General features: G+C 40.2%; 2 protein-coding genes across 15 annotated transcripts in view; one reads left to right on the top strand and one right to left on the bottom strand.

Moving 5' to 3' along the window:
- Positions 1 to 15,578, bottom strand: part of LOC148003352 (sulfotransferase 1C2A-like) — a 38,707-nt gene extending 23,129 nt beyond the window's left edge. For 2 of the 7 annotated variants that reach the window (XR_015629327.1, XM_087568449.1), the window contains exons 1-4: positions 15,347 to 15,578; positions 3,948 to 4,125; positions 3,474 to 3,599; positions 585 to 682 (exon numbers count right to left, since the gene is read on the bottom strand). Coding sequence is in view for 4 of the 7 variants with exons in the window: in XM_087568449.1 (XP_087424575.1) it covers positions 585 to 682; positions 3,474 to 3,570 (195 nt within the window). In the remaining 3 variants the exon portion in view is untranslated. Of the gene's footprint in view, positions 1 to 584; positions 683 to 3,473; positions 3,600 to 3,947; positions 4,126 to 6,258; positions 6,764 to 15,346 lie in introns of all 7 variants that reach the window. The other 5 variants (XR_015629329.1, XM_087568448.1, XM_087568450.1 and 2 more) reach the window with 5 other exon arrangements.
- A 3,213-nt stretch (positions 15,579 to 18,791) lies between these two features.
- Positions 18,792 to 24,121, top strand: part of LOC148003350 (sulfotransferase 1C2A-like) — a 45,384-nt gene continuing 40,054 nt past the window's right edge. For 2 of the 8 annotated variants that reach the window (XM_087568446.1, XM_087568441.1), the window contains exons 1-3: positions 18,839 to 19,889; positions 23,103 to 23,150; positions 23,274 to 23,397. The gene's annotated coding sequence lies outside the window, so the exon portion shown is untranslated. Of the gene's footprint in view, positions 19,890 to 23,102; positions 23,151 to 23,243; positions 23,398 to 24,121 lie in introns of all 8 variants that reach the window. The other 6 variants (XM_087568442.1, XM_087568440.1, XM_087568445.1 and 3 more) reach the window with 6 other exon arrangements.

Here is a 24,121-nt window from a genome sequence, read left to right as displayed (position 1 = left end):
AAAGCCATTGACTCATCCTTGAATTTCAGCTCCACTCACTGCACGATTACTGTACCCTTGGCATACTCCTTGGTATACCTATGGTATACTCCTATCATGGTCCAATACCCTCAATGTGTCAGGAACACAATAGACAAGACACTGGGACACATGACATAATCCTAGAAAGAGTGAAAGCAGCCTGGAGGCTTCTGAGGCTCCATCCAAGCCTCCTCTGCAGCTCCACCGGGATTTACCCTTTGAACATCAGTCCTTTGCACTTGATCTGCTCAGTCTTCTTTGTGCTCCACTCCATAAGCCCTCCTATAGCCTACAGCCTATGGTTCCCGTTCCCCACTCCCAGTCTGCTTCACTGAAGAACACATGATCCCCAGTACCTCAGTCTGCCCTCGGCCTTCACATCACATTTGAAAGCCTCTGGGGAACCACTCTACTAAATCTAGCATGGTGTTTGACTTTACTGCACAGTATGAGGTCTCAGAGGTACAGCGTACTGCTAAGGAAGCTATACTCACTCAGGCTGTGAAGGCCTGAGGCTCTGGGCTCCGTGCTCCAGTCCCGATAGGAACTGCTTACTGTCTTACCTTACAGTTGTTTGTCCAGAAAGACGGTGGCAGCAGCTGAGTGGGAAGATGGGTCCTTAATATCCTTGGAGCTGGCATCGCATTGGCTTTGTCCACACCTGTAACACAATTCAGGAGATGATTGCACAGTGTGCTCAGCACATGAGAATATCCACTCCAGGTGCTGCTCAGGGAATCCAGCATCCACACAGGGATTCTCGTATTTTTGCCTTGGGGATTGGGGGTGGTGGAAGAAGGATTATTGGTTTTGCTTTCGTGTTTGTAGGCTTACATAGCTTAAGACCTGGATGCTCCCTTCGAGTGAATTTACTGTCAGTTTGTAGAAAATGGGATGGAGGCTTCGATAAGTATGTGTTATTAAGAAAATCCAAACAGGACTGTTCCTCAGCACACACACACACACCACAGGCACAGCCTGTACTTTATATAAAGGAAATAGCGACCCAGCACTAGGAACATATATGTCCTTGTCTAAAATCTATAGACTAAGAGATTCACTTGGTTCTCAAATTATAGGAGGAAGAAAGACTCTATTCTTCCTTCTTTAAGAAAATTTAGATGCCCAAACTACCAGACCCAAGGAGAACAGAAAGCCACTAATGACAACACATCCCACACCTGTGTAGCATGTTCAACTTCAATAGATGTGTCCCACACACATTACTGGAGTTGTACATTCCTACCTTGAGATTATTCCTCCTCCTCCTCCTCCTCCTCCTCCTCCTCCTCCTCCTCCTCCTCCTTCTCTTCCTTCTCCCCTTTCCTCCTCCTCCTCCCCCTTCCTCCTCCTCCTCCTTTTCTTTCTCTATAGGAATTAGTCAGCCTGAGTTCATGAAACCCCCCAATTCCTCTGAGACCTATAAGAATGGACTTCCCATATTTTACCATGTTGCTTGGATTCTCATCAGTGCTCTTTCATGCTGCTATCTGTATGACCATGGGGTTAACAATTCTCCTAACAAGACTTACATCTCTAAGGAAACTCCTCTTAGTGTCCCTCTCAACACCCAAACCTGAAGTCTCTTATTGGAACCTCAAGGAATTCACTCTATCATTTTGAGGATAATGACCTGGAAGCCAAGAATAACCAAATTTGTCCTATTGAGCCAGAGCTGATAAGAAACAGTGAGCGGACTCTTTTCACCTCCCTTCCAGCCATATCAAAAACTTCTCTCTGGTTATGTGCAGTGATGTTTCTTCTATTACATCCTTTCTGATACATGATTTGTAATTTCTGCACTTCTATTTACAAACCTTGTAGGGACTTTCTCTGTGAATCATTGAGTTAAAATGGGGTAAGATGAAATAAAGATATTGCAGACTGTCCCTAAGGTCTTTCCTTTAATCTAGCAATCAGGCTATTCAAATAATGGCAGTGGAGAAGTTAGAGAATTAGTCCTGCATTGCTTCAAAGATTGCATGAAATCATTCTGTTAGGTGGCACATTTGAATCTGGACTGTGATCCACAGAAAATGGTAAAGATTCTCTTATATGAATAATCTGAAAACCTGTCAAACAAGGAGCAGAGATACTTTTAATAAACTAGAATTGTGACTGATAATAAGTATCATTTAACTATAAACATACAGCTGGAGGGCATGCTGTAAACTTGCGTTCCACCTTACTTCTATGATATGAGGTCTGGAAGGTGACAAGGTATAATGCTTACTTTCCATTGTCAACTTGACTGGACTATGAACTGTATCTCTGGGTGTGTATATCCATAATACGGTTTCCAGAAAGGTTCACCCACAGATTGGCAGCCCAATGGGAAATTGAACTAAATAGAAAAAGGTGAGCAAAACATTAGCATCTGTCTGTGCTCCTAACTATAGACTCAATGTGATGAGCTTCATGACAGATTTATAATGTGTCCTGAAATTTGAGCTTAAAAGCCCTAAAATGCTGTAAGCAAAGCTTCACAGACAATTCTGGGGAAATTTTGGAAGAGCACAGTGCCAAAAAAAGAGTAGAGTGTGGAGGCCCACTCATGAGGTCGCAGAACTGCTCTATGGAGAGATGGGCTGGAGGTTATTATATTATATTTTGGTGAAGAGTCTGGCCACACACTGCTCTTGAACTAAGAATTTGATAAAGTTGATTTCACAACAATAAGGCATTATGTTTAGCAAGGAAATCTCAAGACTGGAAACTATGTATGAAAAGAAAAATGTTCAGTTAAAGTTACGTGAAAAATAGCGTTTCAATTGAACAAAGTAATTGCCTCCTCGTGTGTGTGTGTGTGTGTGTGTGTGTGTGTGTGCATATGTATGTATGTACATGTGTATGTGTGTGTATTTATATGCATGCATATGTGTGTGCATGTGTGTATGTGTGTGTATGTGTGCACATGTTTATATGTGCATGTGTGTATATGTGTGTGTGCATGCATGTGTTTGTGTTTCTGTTTGTGTGTATGTGTGTGTGTGCGTGTGTGTGTGTGTTTTGAATCATAAGACACTGTCCAGAAACCACTTGGTTATGAAAGTAAAGTACTGAACGCAGATGGCTGTGAGCTGCTGATGAGTAGATTTCTGTTCCTTCCTCTATTCTGCAGTTACACATGACCAGAGCAAAGATATAATGAGAACATTAGGCAGAATTTTGCCTTCATATGCATCTATCTTCCTTGCTGATTCACATTTGGTAGAAATACAGAAAAGAAATGGATCTGGAAAGGGTGGCATATACATTTAACCCAACACTCAGGAGGCAGAAGCAGGAGAATCTCAGTGAGTTCAAAGCCGGACTAATATACAGCATGATGCTGTTCCAAATGGCAAATAGGGGGAGGGAGAGAGACAGGATAGGAAAGAAAAAGAGAAGATGAAGGGACAAGGACAGAGATTAGACAGAAGAGGAACATATATGGAATCAGGGTCTCTTACCTGAAGGCTGGGGTGGCTGAGCCCACTCAATAAAAGGATGTCGGTGTTGAATGATGGTTCTCTGGCACTTCTCTACATCCCCATTCTGCTCAATCATGTTGACAATTTCTTGAATCCATGTTGTCCCTGGGAAGACCATAAAGATTGAGTTAGAAGATTATTCTTCAAATATACTAATGAAGGGGTGTGGATGCAGATGTTGGCTTTACCTTCTGTTCTAACCAGGATCTTGTTAGCTATAGAAGAAATACTTTGGATCTCTGGGAAAGGTAAAAAAGTAGAGACAAATCTCACCTCTTCCCACGAAAAATGAATGGTACAGACTAAGCTTCAAGATCCCAGGGATAAGACATGTGAAGTAGCACCCATTGTGGGACAAAAAGAGCCAGCTTCTAACTGTAGGTAGTTCTAACTTAGGTGAGGAGTTCAGATAGCTCAGAGGATGAGGCTGGGGCTACTACTCTACCAGGTTACCTGATTTAGGGTAAGTACAGATGAGGAGGTCATCTGGCTTCGCCTTGAAGGTCTGAATCTGACTTCAGTTGTCGACAGTTGGATCCACCAGTGGGATCCCTGCGACCTCTTTCAGTTTTGTCTGTCTGCTCAATTCTGGGGCCAGGGCCATGATGTCTCAGGGAAGAAGGTTTAGTTCCTGTGAGAAAAGATCAGAATGGAATTCTTTTTTCTTTCTCTTTTTTTTTATTAACTTGAGTATTATTTACAGTTCCAGTCTTATTCCCTTTCCTGGTTTACGGGCCAACATAAGGGATTATGTTTAGCAAGGAAACTCCCCCTCCCCTTCTTTATGGGTGTTCCCCTCCCCATCCTCCCCCCATTGCCGCCCTCCCCCCAACAATCTAGTTCACTGGGGTTCAATCTTAGCAGGACCCAGGGCTTCCCCTTACACTGGTGATCTTACTAGGATATTCAGTGCTACCTATGAGGTCAGAGTCCAGGGTCAGTCCATATATAGACTTTAGGTAGTGGTTAGTCCCTAGAAGCTCTGGTTGCTTGGCATTGTTGTTCATATGGGGTCTCGAGCCCCTTCAGGCTCTTCCAGTTCTTTCTCTGATTCCTTCAACGGTGGTTCTGTTCTCAGTTCAGTGGTTTGCTGCTGGCATTCGCCTCTGTATTTGCTGTATTCTGGCTGTGTCTCTCAGGAGAGATCTACATCCGGCTACTCCAGCTTGCTTCTTCTGACCATTTGCTTGGCAAGTTGTTTTGAGCCTTTCACTCTGAGGTGGTGTCTGTGTTTTTCTCGGAGGTGTGTTTCCTGTAGGCAGCAGAATGCAGGGTCCTCGTTGCGTATCCAGTTTGTTAATCTATGTCTTTTATTGGGGAGCTGAGGCCATTGATGTTGAGAGATATTAAGGAATAGTGATTATTGCTTCCTGTTACATTCATATTTGGATGTGAGGTTATGTTGTTGTGCTTTTCTTCTCTTTGTTTTGTTGAAAAGACGATTAGTTTCTTGCTTCTTCTAGGGTGTAGCTTGCCTCCTTATGTTGGGCTTTACCATTTATTACCCTTTATAGTGCTGGATTTGTATAAAGATATTGTTTAAATTTGGTTTTGTCATGGAATATCTTGCTTTCTCCATCAATGTTAATTGAGAGTTTTGCAGGATACAGTAACCTGGGCTGGCATTTGTGTTCTCTTAGGGTCTGTATGACATCTGTTCAGGATCTTCTGGCTTTCATAATTTCTGGAGAAAAGTCTGGTGTGATTCTGATAGGTCTGCCTTTATATGTTACTTGAACTTTTCCCCTTACTGCTTTTAATATTCTTTTTTTATTTTGTGCGTTTGGTGTTTTGACTATTATGTGACGGGAGGTGTTTCTTTTCTGGTCCAATCTATTTGGAGTTCTGTAGGCTTCTTTTATGCCTATGGGTATCTCTTTTTTTAGGTTAGGGAAGATTTCTTCTATGATTTTGTTGAAGATATTTACTGTTCCTTTGAGCTGGGAGTCTTCACTCTCTTCTATACCTATTATCCTTAGATATTATCTTCGCATTGAGTCCTGGATTCCCTGTATGTTTTGGACCAGTAGCTTTTTCCACTTTACATTATCTTTGACAGTTGAGTCGATGATTTCTATGGAATCTTCTGCTCCTGAGATTCTCTCTTCTATCTCTTTTATTCTGTTGGTGAAGCTTGTATCTACGGCTCCTTGTCTCTTCTTTTGGTTTTCTATATCTGGGGATGTTTCTATGTGTTCTTTCTTGTTTGCTTCTATTTCCATTTTTAATTCCTTCAACTGTTTGATTGTGTTTTCCTGGAATTCTTTCAGGGATTTTTGTGATTCCTCTCTTTAGGCTTCTACTTGTTTATTTATGTTTTCCTGTGTTTCTCTAAGGGAGTTAAGTTCTTCACGTCTTTCTTGAAGTCCTCCAGCATCATGATCAAATATGATTTTGAAACTAGATCTTGCTTTTCTGGTGTGTTTGCATATTCCGTGTTTGTTTTGGTGGGAGAATTGGGCTCTGATGATGCCATGTATTCTTCGTTTCTGTTGCTTGGATTCCTGCGCTTGCCTCTCGCCATCAGATTATCTCTAGTGTTACTTTGTTCTGCTATTTCTGACAGTGGCTAGACTGTCCTATAAACCTGTGTATCAGGAGTGCTGTAGACCTGTTTTCCTTTTTTTCTTTCAGCCAGTTATGGGAACAGAGTGTTCTGATTTCGGACGTGTAGTTTTTCCTATCTACAGGTCTTCAGCTATTCCTGTGCCCTGTGTCTTGAGTCCACCAGGCACGTCGCTTGGAGCAGGAAGGTTTGTCTTACCTGTGGTCCTGAGGCTCAAGTTTGCTCATGGGGTGTTGCTTATGAGCTCTCCGGGGGGACAGCAACCAGGATTATCTGCACAGCCCTTTCCGGGAGCTTCCATGCACCAGGGTTCAAGATGGCATTTGTTTTTTCCTCTGGAATCAGTAATGTGAGCAGAGTGTAGTCTCCTCAGGTTTCCCACGAGTGTCTGCCTTTCTGAAGATTTAGCTCTCCCTCCCATGAGATTTGGGTATGGAGAACTGTTTATCTGGTCGGTCCCTTCAGGTTCTGGTGGTGTCTCAGGGGCAGGGGACCTGCTGCTCCTGTGCGCTTATTTCCAGGAACCCAGAGGCCGTATACAGTTTTCTCTTGTGCCAGGGATATGGGCAGGTGTGCGCACTGTTGGTGGTCTCTTCCGCTCTGCAGTCTCAGGAATGCCCACCTGTCCAGGCGGTGAGCTCTCGCTCCCATGGGGTTTGGGAGCAGTGAGCTGGTGGGGGCCCAAAATGGAATTCTTAAAGTACTGTGATAAAGCATACACAACATGAAAATGACTCTTAAGTATCATAAGTGGATGGCTCAGTGGCATTAATAATATTCCTGCTGTTCTATGTCTACCATCACCTTCCATCTCCTGAAAACATTTTACTTTTCTAGATGGAAGCTAGGAGCCCACTACTGCTAAATCTCAGTGCCAGGCTACCACTATTTTCCTTTTTATCTCCTTAAACTCTAGATGCTTTAGAGTAAGTTCATTTTGTCTTCTTGTGAATAGCTATTTTATTTAGTTGAATATTCTTAAGGATCGGCTGTATTGTGGCATGCCATCAGATTTTCTTCCCAATTAATGCTAACTTTTATTGCATGCCTGCTTGTAGTGTGGTTTGTTTATCCATTTCCTTGTCCACGGGAACTTGGAGTGCCTCCTTTCAACTATTGTACTATAAACAATGCACAATACCTAAGCTTCTACATTCATATTTTTGGGTTCATAACTCAATGCAGATATGCAAAATAGTATGTTCTCATTTTTGAGAAATTGTCATAGAACTTTCCTACAGTGGCTGTATCATTTAAGAAGTCTACCAGTAGTATATAGTACTCTCTAATCACTGACATGTATCTCCCTTAAATCTCCATCCCAATAGATTTGTTTTGCTTTTCCTTCATGACTAATAATGAATATCTTCTCATGTACTTACAGTCTACTTTATGTCTTTTTTTCAGAGAGAGACGCATTGTTCCACTGTTTGTGGTTGGTTGCTATACCTAGAAACTTACAAATATATGAATAGGAGGGATGAATGATCTTCTAATACTCAAGAGTAAGTGGCTATTGTAGTTTCAAAGCACATCTACCACTGCTGCTCAGAGGCATAGCAAGGTAATGTTCAGTGACTGCTACAGTAGTGAGTACCACTATTATATTTATTATAAGCAACTCGTTTTTAGTTCTTATATAATTTGAAGCCTAGAACATTAGAGGGAAAGAATATTTATGGAAAGTGTAACCGTGAATAATTGCTAGTAATTGTGTAAAGAAAACTACAGTGAATGAGAGAAACAAAAACTGTCCAGGCTGGCCAGACCAAATATCAGGATGACAGGTTCCCAGAGAAAGTTGAGTTCTCTGGAATTGATGCAGTGCTTTTAGAAAATGAAGACCCGGTTTTACTTGAAAACATTTCCAATATAAGCAGCAGCTATAGTTGTAGTATAGCAGAGAGGGTGTACTTCCCATAAAACTCTGAGATGTGATATAGTCAGCTTCAGCAGAGGAAGATAGAGTATTGCCATCTCCCCTTCCTTTCTTTTCTTTTAAGGTAAGAGTAGATAGGGTCTCTACATATCCCAGGATTGCCCATAGCTCCCTCTGTAGCCTTGAATGTACAATCCTCCTGCTCCAGTCTCCTTGGTTCTGAAGTGGCAAGTGTAAGCTCACTCACTTAGTTTGGAGCACTGACATTTCTAACATACCTTCCATGTTAGGTCCTTCCCTTTTAATTCACATCACAGGTTTAGCATAAGTAATAATCATTCCTCTAAATATAAGAAGGCTTACAAGATTCTAAATCAATGGTTTGATAAAGACCTCAGCTAGTATCTGTCTACTAATCTCATAAAACTTCTTTAAAAATTGCTTCTAAGTTACAAGTGTGCGTGAAATTTAAGATGTTCATGCAATAAGTCCATATTCACAAAGAAAACTAATACAGAAATTGTTATTACTTAATGTATTTTTGTCCTTTTCTTTTTTTTTTCTTTGAGCCTGTAGAAATAGAGTTTTAAAAAGGTTACTCATTGTCAGAGTCAGGATGTGCAGTGCCGGACGTGCCTGAGGGAGAGCCAGAGATAGGACTTGCCAAACCAGCTACCAGTTCCAAGGACACTGATCATCCGTAGCCACCCCCTCCCCTTCCTTCACTCCCCAGAAGTGAGTCATCTCCCTGAGTGAGATGAGCCACCCTACCCGAGCTGCTGAGCTGCTAGATAGCATGTACTCCTTGCTGTTGTAATTTCGAGCTGAAAGTAAGTGTGCACCATTTGAAATGACCAATCATGTGTAACCACGCAAATGTCCCTAACCTCCCCTATATAAACCCCCGAGTTTGGAAGCTCCAGGTCGATTCCTCTGTCTCCTGTGTGAGATACGTATCGACCCAGGATCCCGCTAATAGGGATTTCGTTAATAAAAGCTACCTCTTGCTGTTACATCAAGACCGGCTACTCGTGATTCCTGGTGGCACCCCACCCCATGATTGGAGCGAGAGAGGAGGCTCCCCGTTCAGGGGTACGCTCTTTCAAGCCAATTGTTAAGATATAATTGCCCACCTAAACATACAAATCCCAGTACCATCCATCCCTTAGGAACATTAGTAACAACCTGTAAATACACAGAGCGAGATCTTTACATCAGTGTCCATTGTCCTGCCAGCGAGTCTCTCTCTCTCGCTCTCTTCTCCTTTCTGTTCCAGTCTCCTCCTCTTCCTTCAAACTTCTCTCCCACCCATCCTTCCTTCTCCTCCAATGACAGGCCTCCTTCTATCCTGTACCTACCCCTCACCTGTATTTTACAAATTCAATGGGGAGAAGTTTCTAGTGAAGTCACCTGATTCCTGAGTACTTGACTAGGCAGCTGTCCTTGGGGCAGTGGAGTTAGCATCAAAATACAGATAACTTCAGGGCAAACCAGAACATTTCCCCCTTTTTGTCCAGTTAAAAAGCCTTTTCACTTATATATAAATTGAGTACAATTATTACCATTCTAAAATTTATAAAGCATATGATATACTCAACACACAGTCCATCACTTTTTTAGTTAAACAGAACATTTAGTTATCCATTCCAGCTTAAGAAAGGCTTAAAATGTATATTATATCTTGGCTAGCTTGTATACTATCTGATAATTATCCAATAAAATATGTATTTTCAGAGTTAAACAGCCTGATAGGCTATGAGACTGTAATCAGTCTTCAACCCTGCCAGAAATCTTTGAATGACCAAATATCTATTAAGATAGGAAGCCTAACATGGCTTCCAGAACTACGAGGTTGTAGAGACAAATCTCCACTAGCACATTCCCCTATTAGCAACATGTGAGTGCAAGTCTGCAAGTCTACAGTGTGCCTCTGCCTCTGCCTCTGCCTCCAAAATGCTGCGATTCCAGATATATACTACCACGTCTTGTTGCATCATTTTAAATTGTTCAATTTGTGAGCAACAGCAAACTATTTGCATAAACTAATAATGCAATATCATTGGTGAATATGATGGACTGAACTGTGTGCCTCCACATTCACATGTTGAGCTCTAGTCTTCTTACTTTAAAATGTGACAGTTTGAGACAGGGCCCTGAAGATGTCATTAAGTTGAGATGAGGCTCCAATTCTATCATACTAGGTTTCTTCTTAGAAGAGATTTAGACATACAGAGAAATACCAAGGGATGTACACAGGGAACAACATGTGTGGACATAGTAAAAGAAGGCCCCCTGCAAGCAGAGGAAAAGGCCTTGAGAAACCATACTGACAGACACCTTGATCTGGAACTTTTTTGTAGGAATTTTTTTTAAAACTGAGCAGAATAGCATGATCAGTTAAAGCTCAGAGACCTGCTGTTTCATTGAACATTGGAAAATAAAGAAAATTATGCATTTCTCTTAGTGTTTCTTTGTTACTTGACCAAACAAGTAACTGAATTTAAATAAGTTTAAAATTATGACCTGGAGGTAAGGACTGAAAATCTTCAGTTGACAGAGACCAGCTCATTAATAGAGTCTGTGTGGTATAAAGGTAGATTTGAGGGCTGAGTGAGGCCATGGAAGTATGTACAGTGAGTCAGGTGGGGGCTGATGTGTAGTTCTGTAGTAAAGGTTTGCCCAGTGTGCACCATGCCCAGCTTGACAATGTTGGGGACGAATAGAGGTTTCTGAATGCCTTATCTTACAGTGATACAAAAGCCACAGACACCCAGCTGAAATCAGATTCTCAAGTTTGAATGTGTTCCCAGAATTGGAGTTGATGTGTGCACAAACCTCACTTCTGCTGCTGAGCAGAAGCAGAGATCACAGGGGAAGAACTGAAAGCAGCTTCCTGTGCTACTGAGCACCAGTGCCTCGCAGACTGGGTACATCAAATACTGAGAATGACACTTTCTACTTCTGATAACCTCATAGAAGGTCAAGGAGCACACAGGTAGAAATACACCTGCCATCTGACAGCCCACAGCATGCAGGCTAGAAGAGAAAAAGAGTGCTTCCTTGGGCTTCTACTTATAGGTGGTCTCAGCTGTGGTCACTGCTATTTTTAGAGTAAGGCAGATAGAGACACAGACTTTCCCAGGCAGGCTCCTTTTCGTCCTCTGAGGCCAGGTCCCTGTGGCCTCCTTTGTGAAACAATCTCTAGTCTTTTCCATAGAGTTAACCTTTCATCTTGTTTTCTGAGACAGGTCCTCACACTGTCCTCCAGACAGGATTTGAAATCATAACTGTCCTCCACCCTCAGCTGCAAGAGGATCTAAATTTACATGAGAACTTCCCAGATCTTATGCCACAGTGCTAGGGTTACTTGCTTATATAAGTAACTTCCCTAAGCAGGAGACCTGTTCCGGTTCCTTTTATAGGCCTAGCTTGAATGGTGTCCACAGACTTAGATGAAAGAGGGTCCAGTGTGGTGAAGAAATAGTCATAGCCAGAGCAGTGTAGATGGCTGACAGGAGGGGAGTCTTTGTGAGGGAAAAGTACAGTATGCACAAAGAGATGGTATTGTGGAAAGGTGTCTGCATGAATTTCTAAGTTGAACACAGCCAATGTTAGCTTCAGATTTTTTTTATTATTATTTTTCTTAGGTTTCTTAAGACTTAGGATCTTTCTGACTTGAGTTACACCACTTACACATTAGCACCTGTATGTCTGAGAACTAAGAACATACACCAACAAGTTATGCCAAATGTTTCAGATAAGCTGTGTTATTACCTTCAAACTCTAGTTTTCACCAATCTAAAAGCTGGACTGCCCAGTGTTCGGTAAGTACAAAGGTACATTTAGAGGATGGAAGAAAGTATTTCTGGTATAGGGCAACCACAGAGGCTCAAATTCTACTATGCCAAATGTACCCAACCTTTAGCAATCAATCTCAAATGCTCTGCAATCAACCAGATCAGCTAGAGCTTTAATCAACATAGTCACGACTACAAGAAACAAACTTTGGCATCTGGCCAATGAGGAAGTAAGTCTCACTGTTTAGTGATCACTGGTCTATAAATCTCCACTACCTTAAGTACTTTCAGACTCAAGGCTGTTTAGAGAAATGCACAGAGGCAAACACACTGCTCCTCCCTCTCTAAGTCCACCTGGTTCTCCACTATGTGCAGGCCCTGGCTTTGTTGCAGAGTTCCCATGCTACTTGATCTTCTTCCTCTCTAGTCTGATAGAGTTTAAACTGAGAAAAACAAGAGTATAGCCATGCTTATGTTCAAAACGAAAAATAACTCAAAAGCTGACACATTCAGCCTTTTGCTCAAAGCACCCTGTGCCTAGATGAGTGCAGCCCTTATAAAGTTACTCAAACCTGGCACATGAGGCTTACATCCATGACCTCATTTACCTTTTAAGACTCGTGATGCTAAGGTCTGCCAAACTAAAAAAATTATTAACCACCAGGATTCACTAAGTAAACTAATTCCCAATCTCCCCTTGACTGTGATAAAAAGAAGCTTAAAACCTGAGTGAGTTTAAAAAGACATTTCAAAACACGAGTCTAAAGAATCTTTGTTTTTCTTCTACCACAAGAGCTAGTCTTAGTTACTTGGGTCCTGTTCTGTTGGCAAGTAAACAGACTTGGGTTCAGTAATGGAGAAACTAAAATACTGGCTACATGGTCTCAGGTACCCAGTGGGACCTTCTTAGAGATTTCTTTTCTATATCTATAAAATGTGAGTCATGCTAATTACCTCCAATCAGTACTGTTAGATTAAAAACATAGAACCAGGGCTCTGAGGTTGGAGTTGGTGGGTAGGAGAGGGAGCATGCTCATAGATGCAGGGGGACGTGGTATGGGAGAGAGGGAAAGGGGATAACCTTTGGAATGTAAATTCATAAAATATCCAAGAAAAATAAAATTTAAAAAGAAATATAGAGAGAAAGACAGACCCAACACAGACTAAATAGTTACAAATGCTGGCTTTTTCCCTTCCTTTCCAGAATATATTCATTGATACACACATATGAAGAAAGGACAGAACAAAAGTCTAGACGAAGAAACTATGTATATATTTATTTATACTCACATCATCCTATGATATATATATATATATATATATATATATATATATATATATATATATATACATACTTGCATGAAGAAGGCAAATTATGTTCCTTGATGTTGTTCTTGGCTACCTCAGATCAAACTGAGCTTACTAGATATCTTCTGGCAACTTCCAAAGTTGCTTTAGCCAGGAAATTAAAGCTTAACTCATCTTTTGATACTGTAATTCCTCCATGGCTGATATGTCTTCTACCACCTCCTTTCTAAAAGAGGTTTTCTTTGTTGACTCGCAAGTCACAATTGCCCTGTACCTGAAGTCCCTGTGTCCTAGTATCTGTGTGGAGATATCCTACACTGCATGCAACTATTTTCACACTCAAAGTGTAACTTTAGACTCTTTATCCCATATCAGAGTGATATTATTAATTGAACAGCTATGTATTGAGGGTGAATGTAAAGGAGATAAATCAATAGGTTCTAACAACCTGGCATATGTATTTAGTGAGCATTGATTACAACTGATTCCTTCATGGTCACAGTGATGAACTAAAGTGACACTCAACCCTCCAACAGCTCTATTTACTTCCTCTACCACACAACAAACTGTGGGCCACCAACCAGACGCCAATAAATGAGAGAACAGAAATGGTATACAGCTTTCGACAGTTGAAACAAGCAGCTAGAAGCCAGGGGAAAAGATGGTAAAAGTCCTCAAATATTCAGTCACTCCTGACAGCCCATTGATCAAGTAAGGGGCCTCTAGAAAAGAAAATCTGTAAATATTTATAACTATAACTGCACCAAACACAATTTCATAAAACAAATACTGTCTATTAGATCTAAATCTACAGATTAATCACCACAATGACATTGGATGACTTTAGTACCCAATTATCAAAAACTGAGAGGTTGTCCAGACTCAAACTAAACAGAGAAACATTGGAACTGAATGAAATCATAACGCAAAAGGACAAAATATATCTTATAGCACATCTACCTAAACATTAAAACTATACTTTCTCCTCAACGAGACAAAGAAATCTCTCCAATATTCACCATATATTAGAACAAAAAGCAACTTTCAACAAACAAAGGAAAATTGAAATAACTTCCTGCATTCTATCTGAACACAATGAAATATTACAGCTTTGAATGCTTAATGAAAAACTAATCGAGACATCAGTAATCAATAACGTAATGATACATCCAAAAGCCTTGAGCAAACCAAACCACAACCAGTAGATGAAAAGAGGTCAAAAGTTAATGAAATGGAAGCAAAAAAGTTTCCAAAGAATCCATTAAATTAAAAGTTATGTTTGAATATATTTTGGCAAACTCTATGTTAATCTAAGAAAAGTAAAAAGAACTCACATATAGAAAGCCCTGAATGAAAGCCTAAGTGCATGTGTGTTTTTACAGACCCAAATAATAAAATGAGAAATGAAAAAGGAAATATTATAACATATAAATGTAATTAAGAAAATTATAAGAACCTATTTTAAAAGTCTCTTTTCCACTAATCTGAAATGTCTGAAAGAAACAGATGAATTTCTAGAAACACTTGACATATCAAAATTAAACCAATAAAAAACAAGTGAGCTAAACAGATCCAAAAATTAGTGATGAGACTGAAGAAAATAATAAAAATAATATATGTCCCAAATAACCAGTGCCAAAGATCAGATGGACTCACTGCAGAATTTTAGCACAAGTTCAGAGAAGAACTATCCAATTGCTATGGAAACGACTCCACAAAATAGAAAAAGAGTGTATGAGCCAGCAGATATAGAGGACAGCTATAAAATGTTGACTTCTGGAAATGAAACAGCTGGTGCAAGAATCAGAGCTGATGTGGTTACCTGTATAACACCTGTACAAGATCATCAAGCCAATTAATTACCATGTAGTAGAAAGTCCTGTGTCCTGGTGTCTCTTTGGGGATGTCATACACTGCATGCAACTATTTCACACTTGAAATGGATTACAAGAATTGGTAAATCCAATCACAGGACCTATGCCCTCTTCTGGCTTCTGTGGACACAGGTAAAGCACTCAAACATAAAAGAAAATTACTCTAAACAACTTCTTTTAAAGAAAAATAACATTTTTCTTGTTAGCCAACATCATTTGAAATTTGCCCTTGTCAATTGAAGAGCCAACAATCCCATTCATCTTTCAAAATGTGTAATCTATTTTCTTACATTTTCGGTTGTTAGCCTAGCCTTTAATGGCTGAGCCATCTCTTCAGCCTAACAGCGTATTTTCTATTCAGTGTTTAATGGCATTTCATTTAAAGGACTAAGTAAATTCAGTGCTATATGCTATCTTTAATTACTTACAGTTAGTGTTTAAGCACAAGCAGTATGGGTCTGTAAGATGATAAGCAGAACAGATGCACCGTCTTCCTTTTCTGACAGTCTCTTCTGAAGATCCTCCTTCAGACTAGTAAATTCCCTGATCCAAGGTTAACTGGCAGCACAGGAATCCACCCACTTTGACCCCATCCTGGAGGCACAAGAACATCTTGGCATGAATGCTGTGGCTTTCTTCAGGAAATCACTCCTCAGTGTTGCCATATTGTATTATGATTAATAAGTTTACTTTTGATAGTATTGGCCATATATATGTTTTAAATCAGGGTTGGACTTTTGTCCTCTAGAGGAAAGAGCATGCAGGCTGAATTAATTCTCAATGTGGGAGGAAAGTGACAGAAACATTCTTCTTGAGGGCCTCTGTTCAAGGGAAGGAGAACAGTGCACTACACTTATGTCTTTTGAGACTTTAGGGGGATATTGGTGATGGCTAGTAGCTTCTGGAAACATGTTCTAGTTAGAAAGCCAAAAGGTTCTATGAACAGGTAATAGGAGGCTTTGAATTCTATAAAAAGATGGAAAGAAATACTGATATTGTTCTAGTAACTAGTGATGATGGCCATTTACTCATTAAATATTGGTTGATTACTAGGAACTGTATCAGACATGGAGGAGTGTGCAAAGAAAGAAGTGTTAAAAATCTTAAGATTTTTAAAACTTGGTACTGCATGTGTAGTTACTGCTCTCAAAATCTTAAGAGAAATGGCCCAAAACTCCTGGGTTGAGTATATAGCCCTATCTCCTGCTTCTCTAAAAGACAGTGGAATTCTGGAGACAGGTAAGATAAAAGAATGTGCAATAGGACAATGTGCTCCCTTGGTTCTGTCCATTCAGATGCACTTACTGGCTGGTAAACATGGTTATCCTGAAAACCTTCAGTGGTGGCACCCTCTACATAGCAGGGTCTTAGTTTGATTTCTCTTCCTATTACAAAATAGCCTAGACTAGGTAATTTATCAAGAAGTGAAGAATAGAGAACCTTGTGCCCTCTGAGGCAGAGGTATCACACAGTGAAGAACAGGAAACATTCTAGTTCTTGCCTTATGTATTCTCACCCAATCCTATTTACTTTTCAAGGACCCTTCTAAATAGGATTCATGCATGAATGTGGGATGATTGTTTCTAGCACATGGTTTTTGTGGTACACTTTAAACTTAATAATAAAGACCAGATGTATATCTTGGGCAGCAGCATATGAAAAATATGTTATGATTTACTGATCAATCATATGGTAACTTTGCAAAGTTGTCTATTTACTGTGAAATCAGTCACATCGCACTAAGTAGTTAGGCATGACTGTATTCAAATAAAACATTATTTACAAATAGAGATAGTGAACTGTTTTTCCCCATTCTAGTATACAGAATAAAGAGGAAAGTCCTGTACTAGAAACAACACCCCATCCCTTCAGTAAATATTTCCTTACCCACACCTTGGAATCTCTGTGACTCTTTTCCCTGTTACATTCTCCTTCAGCCATCATCTGAAGGCCTTGGTTTTACTGTCTTTTCCCTACTTGTCTTTTCCTTTTGTGGACAAAGATCATTTAGCTGAGGCTATGTAGCTTAGCCTGGCCTTGAACTCCTCCTATGCTTCCACTTCCTAAAAGCTGGAAGTGTGTTCTACCACATTTTCATTACTTATTTTTTTATAAAAACGTCATTTAGGTGTAGTTTGGACATCATATAAATAATGCATTTAAATTGTACCATTTAATTAGCCTAAGAACTTTCCTGCTAAATATACTATCATTGTTTCCCACAGATTTGGTATGTCATATTTTCATTCAGTTCTAAAGCTTTTTTACTTCTTTCTTGGATTCTGTTTTGAACCAGTTTTTATACATGAGATTGTATAATTTTTGATATATCTATTGTTGATATCCATATTTAATACATGGTAGTCTGATGGCATAGGCATAATGTTTTGTGCATTGTATAAAGATTAGCCTTGTATTATTCAAATGTTGATTTCTCTGCTCCTGTAACTTCTTTAATCCAGACATGGCGTTGTAATGCTTATTCCAATATCTCCTGTCTCGCTGTTATATACATTTTGCTCCCCATTTATTCTCTGATTTGTCAATGAAAACTGATCAGCCAATGGCTGAGCAGGGGAGAGAACAGGGGTGGACTTCCGATTCCAGTGAGTGGAAAGGAGTAAATAAAGGGGTTAAAGAAACGTCAACACAAAGAGAGAGTCCGAGAAATACCTGGAAAAGTGCCCAGAGCAGAGAGAGCCAAATCAATACTAAAATGCAAGTATCTTGGGAATCTTCCCTGAGAGGTAGCCAGATTAGCTTAGAGGATTAGATTGATTAATAACTATTCAGATATTGTTCTGTAAAGCTTATCAAATAAACCTTATACTCTCTGTCTCATGTATTTGCAAGATAACCAAGATAAACAAGAAACTGTTAATTATAAAATTGCATTAACAAGATGAGATGTCAGATGTTATTTCAATTTTCCTATGTTCATGAAGACTTACTTTTTCTCCTAATACTGTGTTTAGTTTTGGAGAAAATGTCATTAACTGCCAAAATAAAATTTAATGTTTAATGATTGGGTAAAACATTGTAAGAGTTCCATTAGCTCCATTCAATGTATGATGTAATTAACTCCAGAGTTTTTCTGTTTAGCTTTTGTCAGGGTGACTGGTTATTGGTTAGAAGTAGGTACTGAAGTCACTATACCTGTGTGATGCTCGACATATAATTTTGGATAGAGTAGTGTTTGTATTATGAAAGGGGGTGCCCTTACATTTGGTACAGAAATGTTTAAAACTGTAACATCCTGTTGGTAGTTTTTTCCTTGAATGAGTATGTAGCTTCCTCCCTTATATCTTCTAATTAGTTTTTGTTGGAAGTATATTTGTCAGATATCAAATAGTTAGCCTGCTTGCTTCTTGTCCTCATTCCCTTGAGTACATTTCTCTATTCTTTAACTCTAAGATGGTACCTGTCCTTGATGGAGAAGTGTGCTTCTTCCAGGGAGCAGGATCCTGCTTTTCAATCCAATCTTTTATTCTGTATCTTTTTATTAAGAAATTAAAAATATTAACAGTTATTATTGAGGAGTTTTTATTAATTCCTGTTGTTTTTGTGTTCCTGACTCACTTTTTAATCATCTTTTGCCTACCTGTTTTGGGATTATTTACTCATTGTGCCTTCTTTTGGTCTATAACTAATGCCGTGTGTAGAAATGAATTGGTGGACAGAAATTGCTGATATTTGTCCCTACTGTGAAATGTTTTTTCTTTAACCTTTCATTATGTTTGATAGTTTTACTAGGTATTCTGGGCTGACATCTGATTTTCTTAGAGCATGCAGACTATCTATCTAGGTCATTCTGACTTTCTGCATGTCTGCACAAAAACTCTTGGAAAGATTTCATATTAATAAGTTAATGATACACATGAACACTTTAAAAAAAACAAGCAGAAGCATTACCCCAAAAGTACAGACAGAAAGAAATAATCAAACACAGAGATCAAACTAATAAGATAGAAATAAACAAAAAAAGCAATACGCTAAAAGTAAGTGAAATTAAGAACTACTTCATTTAAAAAATTAATAGTCCTGACAGACTTTTAGACAAATTAGCCAGAAAAGAAAGAGAATAACCACCGGAACCTGAAGGAAACAGACCGGATAAACAGTTCTCTGCACCCAAATCCCGTGGGAGGGAGAGCAAAACCTTCAGAGAGGCAGACACGCCTGGGAAACCAGAAGAGACTGCACTCTGCACACACATCTCGGACGCCAGAGGAAAACACCAAACGCCATCTGGATCCCTGGTGCACTGAAGCTCCTTGAAACGGCGGCGCGGATCTTCCTGGTTGCTGCCACCGCAGAAAGTTCATGGGCAGCAGCCCGCGAGCAAACTTGAGCCTCGGGACCATAGGTAAGACCAACTTTTCTGCTGCAAAAGACCTGCCTGATGAACTCGGGACACGCAGAGGCAGAATTCCTCTAGGACCGGGCATGTCCTGTTTTTACCGGGAGTCCCACACCCGCGGATCCCGGCCCACAGCAGCTCTCTGCTCCCAGATCCCGTGGGAGAGAGACCCCACCGCCTGGTCAGGTGGGCACTCCTGAGGCTGCAGAGTGGAAGAGACTACCAACACTGCCCACCCCTGCCTACATTCCTGGCCCAAGAGGAAACTGTATAAGGCCTCTGGGTTCCCGTAGGGGAGGGCCCAGGACCGGCAGGACCCCTGCGCCTGAGACACATTGTAACCTGAAGGTAACAGACTGGATAAACAGTTCTCTGCACCCAAATCCCGTGGGAGGGAGAGCTAAACCTTCAGAGAGGCAGACACGCCTGGGAAACCAGAAGAGTCTGCACACTGCACACATCTTGGACGCCAGAGGAAAACACCAAACGCCATCTGGAACCCTGGTGCATGGAAGCTACCGGAAAGGGCAGCGCAGATCTTCCAGGTTGCTGCCACCCCAGAGAGCTCCTGGGCAGCACCCCGCGAGCGAACTTGAGCCTCGGGACCACAGGTAAGACCAACTTTTCTGCTGCAAGTGACCTGCCTGGTGAACTCAAGACACAGGCCAGCAGGAACAGCTGAAGACCTGTAGAGAGGAAAAACTACACGCCCGAAAGCAGAACACTCTGTCCCCATAACTGGCTGAAAGAAAACAGGAAAACAGGTCTACAGCACTCCTGAAACACAGGCTTATAGGACAGTCTAGCCAATGTCAGAAATAGCAGAACAAAGTAACACTAGAGATAATCTGATGGCGAGAGGCAAGCGCTGGTGTTGAGAAAGGGGTATATCCATTTGTTTTACGATGAAATGTTCTAAAATATCTGTCAAATCCATTTGGTTCATAACTTCTGTTAGTTTCTCTATGTCTCTGTTTAGTTTCTGTTTCCATGATCTATCCATTGATGAGAATGGGGTGTTGAAATCTCCTACTATTATTTTGTGAGATACAATATGTAATTTGAGCTTTAATAAGGTTTCTTTTATGAATGTAGATGCCCTTGCATTTAGAGCATAGATATTTAGGATTTAGAGTTCATCTTGGTGGATTATTCCTTTGATGAATATGAAATATCCTTCCTTATCTTTTTTGATGACATTTGGTTGAAAGTCAATTTTATTTCATATTAGAATGGCAACTCTAGCTTGTTTCTTCCAGCCATTTGCTTGGAAATTTGTTTTCCAGCCATTTACCCTGAGGTAGTGTCTGTCTTTGTCTCTGAGGTGTGTTTCCTGCAGCAGCAAATTGCTGGGTCCTCTTTACATATCCAGTCTGTTAGTCTATGTCTTTTTTCGGGGGGAATTGAGTCCATTGATGTTGAGATATATTAAGGACTAGTGATTGTTGCTTCCTGTTCTTTTCATATTTAAAACTGGAATTCTGTTTGTGTGTCTCTCTTCTTTTGGTTTTATTGCAAGGAGATTACTTTCTTGCTTTTTTCTGTGGAGTAGTTTCCCTCCTTGTATTTGAGTTTTCCATCTATTATCCTTCGTAGAGCTGGATTTGTAGAAAGATATTGTGTAAATTTGGTTTTCTCATTGAATATCTTGGTTTCTCTATTTATGTTAGTTGAGAGTTTTGCTGGATATAGTAGCCTGGGCTGGCATTTCTGTTCTCTTAGGGTCTGTATGACATCTGCCCAGGACCTTCTGGCATTCATAGAATCTGGTGAGAAGTCTGCTGTATTTCTGATAGGTTCACCTTTTTATGTTACTCGACCTTTTTCCCATACTGCTTTTAATACATTTTCATTGTTTTGTTCATTTGGTATTTTGACTATTATGTGACAAGAGTTAATTCCTTTTTGGTCCAATCCATTTGGAGTTCTATAGGCTTCTTGTATGTTTATGGTCATCCCTTTCTTTAGGTTAGGGAAGATTTCCTCAATAATTTTGTTGAAGAAATTTAGTGACCCTTTACGTTAGGAATCTTTGCTCTCTTCTATACCTATTATCCTTTGGTTTGATCTTCTCATTGTGCCCAGATTTCCTAGATGTTTTAGAGGAGCTTTTTGCATTTTACATTATCTTTGATGGTTATGTTGCTGTTTTCTATAGTATCTTCTGCCCCTGAGATTCTCTCTTCTAGCTCTTGTATTATGTTAGTGATGCTTGCATCTGTGACTCCTCATCTCTTTCCTAGGCTTTCTATCTCCAGGGTTGTCTCCCTTTGTGCTTTCTTTTTTGTTTCTATTTCCATTTTTGAAACCTGGATGGTTATGTTCAATTCCTTCACCTGTTTGGTTGTGTTTTCCTATAATTCTTTAAGGGATTTTCTGTTTCCTCTTTAAGGGCTTCTATTTGTTCAACCGTGTTGGCCCGTATTTCTTTAAGGAAGTTATGTCCTTCTCAAAGTCCTCTATCATCATCCTGAGATGTGATTTTGAATCTAAATCTTGTTTTGGTGGGAGAACTGGTTTATGATGATGCCAACTAGTCTTGGTTTCTGTTGCTTAGGTTCCTGTGCTTGTCTCTTGCCATCAGGTTTTCTCTGGTGTTAGCTTGTCTTTCTGTCTCTGACAGTGACTTGACCTTCCTTTTAGCCTGTGTGTCAGTACTCCTGTAGACCTGTTTTCTTTCAGCCAGATCTGGGAACAGAGAGCTACTCCTGACTTTGTGTGTCCTAAGGCTACCAGGTGGGTCGCTTGGAGCAGAAGAGTAGGTCTTCTGTCTGTTCTCAAATGTGTAGGTGCTCCTGCTGACTGGCTTTTGGCTCTCAGGGCAGGCAGAAACCAGAAGGGTTCTGCCTCTGACTACTCCTAGGTCCCTGTGTCCAGAGGGCACAGAGGGCATTAGGCAGGTTCTTATGGGATTGGGAATGTGGGCAGAAGTAGTTGTTTCCTCTGAGCTCTCAGGATTATCTGCACTTCTGAGAGTCCAGCTCTCTGCTCCATGGGATCTGGGTGCAGGGAGCTGTGGTACCAGTTCAGTTCACTTCTGGGTGCAGGCAGAAACCAGAAGGTTCCTGCCATTGACTGCTCCTATATTCCAGTATCCAGAGGGCACTAGGCAGGGTCCTCTTGGGCCAGGAATGTGAGCAGAAGTGGCAGTCTCCCCTGAGTTCTCAGGATTGTCTGTACTTCTGAAAGTGCAGCTCTCTTCCCAATAGGATTTGGGTGCAAGACTTGTCTTTAACTTTTTATTAGTAATTTCCCCACTATTTTCTCAGAATTACTTTGGTTTCTGATGTTATTTTTATTTCCGTATGATTTTTTAGAATTTTTCTATTTCTTTGACTAATTTTGGGGGGTATTTATTTTAACATTGCACTGAGCTTTAAATCACTTTTGGTAGGATGACAGTCTCACTATATTAATTCTACCAGTGCATAAATATTTTAAACCTTTTCACTTTCTAGCTTCTTTCTTATTTCTTTCATTAGGTATTTGAAGTTTATATTGTAGATGCTATTGTAAATGTGAATATATTCGTGATCTCTTGGTGTATTTGTTGGTGTTGTATAGAAAGGCTCCTGATTTTGTAAGTTGACGTGGTGTCCTGCCATTTTGCTGAAATTGTCTAGACGTTTTCTAGTAGCATTTTGGGATCACTTAAATGTAATATCACATCATCTGCAAATTGAGATAATTTAACTTCTTTTTCTATTTGTACCGCTTTCTTTAATTTCCTTCTCTTGCCACATTATTCTGCCTAGAGAGAAGCATATCTTTAATTTTCATGAATCTGAATCCTTCCATTAAACATGTTTTGTCTTTTTGCCAAGGATCTTCAATTTATACTTGTGAAGTTTTGGTCTCACTTCTCCTTTGAGGTATGTCCATATGCAACCTGTTCCCTTCTGTTTGTGTCTTAGCTAAGGTTTTACTTCTGTAAACAGACATCATAACCAAAACAACTCTTATAGGGACAACATTTAATTGTGGCTGGTTTACAGATTCAGAGTTTCAGTCCCTTATCATCAAGACAGGAGCATGCCAGCATCTAGGCAGTCTTGACACTGGAGGATCTGAGAGTTCTACAGCCTTCTGAAAGCTTCTAGAAGACTGAATTCCAGGCAGGTAAGAGAACAGTCTCTCAAAACCCACCCCCATAGTGACAAACTTCCTCCAAGCCACACTGCCTAATAGTGCCATTCCTCGGCCAAGCATATTCAAACCACCAGTTTGTATGTTTCACTTCACTTTTTTTTTAATTTTTAATTGCTTAGCTTTATTACTTTCATGCCATTTATACTCTTACATATAATTTCAATGCATCCATTGTACATTTATTTATTTATTTATTTATTTATTTATTTATTTTCCATTTTCCAATGGCTGGTGTGTTGGGGTCTGAGACATAGATGGAAGAAAACTGGAGCTGCAATGAATGCAGACTTTTTATTTTTCATTTCCACTGACCAATAAACAGAAGTACAGGTGCATCCAACCACGGACATGCATTAACTCGTCATGAGAAATCTAGGTAGGCTAAGTAAGGTGAGAGAATGTTTGTCACTCCCAAAACTATCTGGAGCGGAAGAGTGGAGGGCTGGCATTGAGATACAGTGTGGACAAGCTAAGTGGTCTCTGTCTGAAAGTTGGCATTCATCCACAAACGTTAAAAAAAAAATAAGAAAAGGCTGTAGATTAAAAAAGAAACAGAAAATACTGCTTTCATAAAGATCTGATTGCCTTGGCACTGGCCCTGTGGGCAAAATCAAACACCCTCCTCCCCAGCTGTATCACAGGAGGGATGCTGGGGTTTTTAAAGGATGGAGCCTAGGGGATAGCGGTTCAGGTA

The sequence above is a fragment of the Rattus norvegicus genome, chromosome 9 (genome assembly GCF_021556685.1).
Source record: "Rattus norvegicus strain SHRSP/BbbUtx chromosome 9, alternate assembly SHRSP_T2T, whole genome shotgun sequence".
NCBI lineage: Eukaryota > Metazoa > Chordata > Mammalia > Rodentia > Muridae > Rattus > Rattus norvegicus.
The sequence above is the reverse complement of the archived record's forward strand: the minus strand, read 5'-3'. Positions and strand labels throughout refer to the sequence as shown.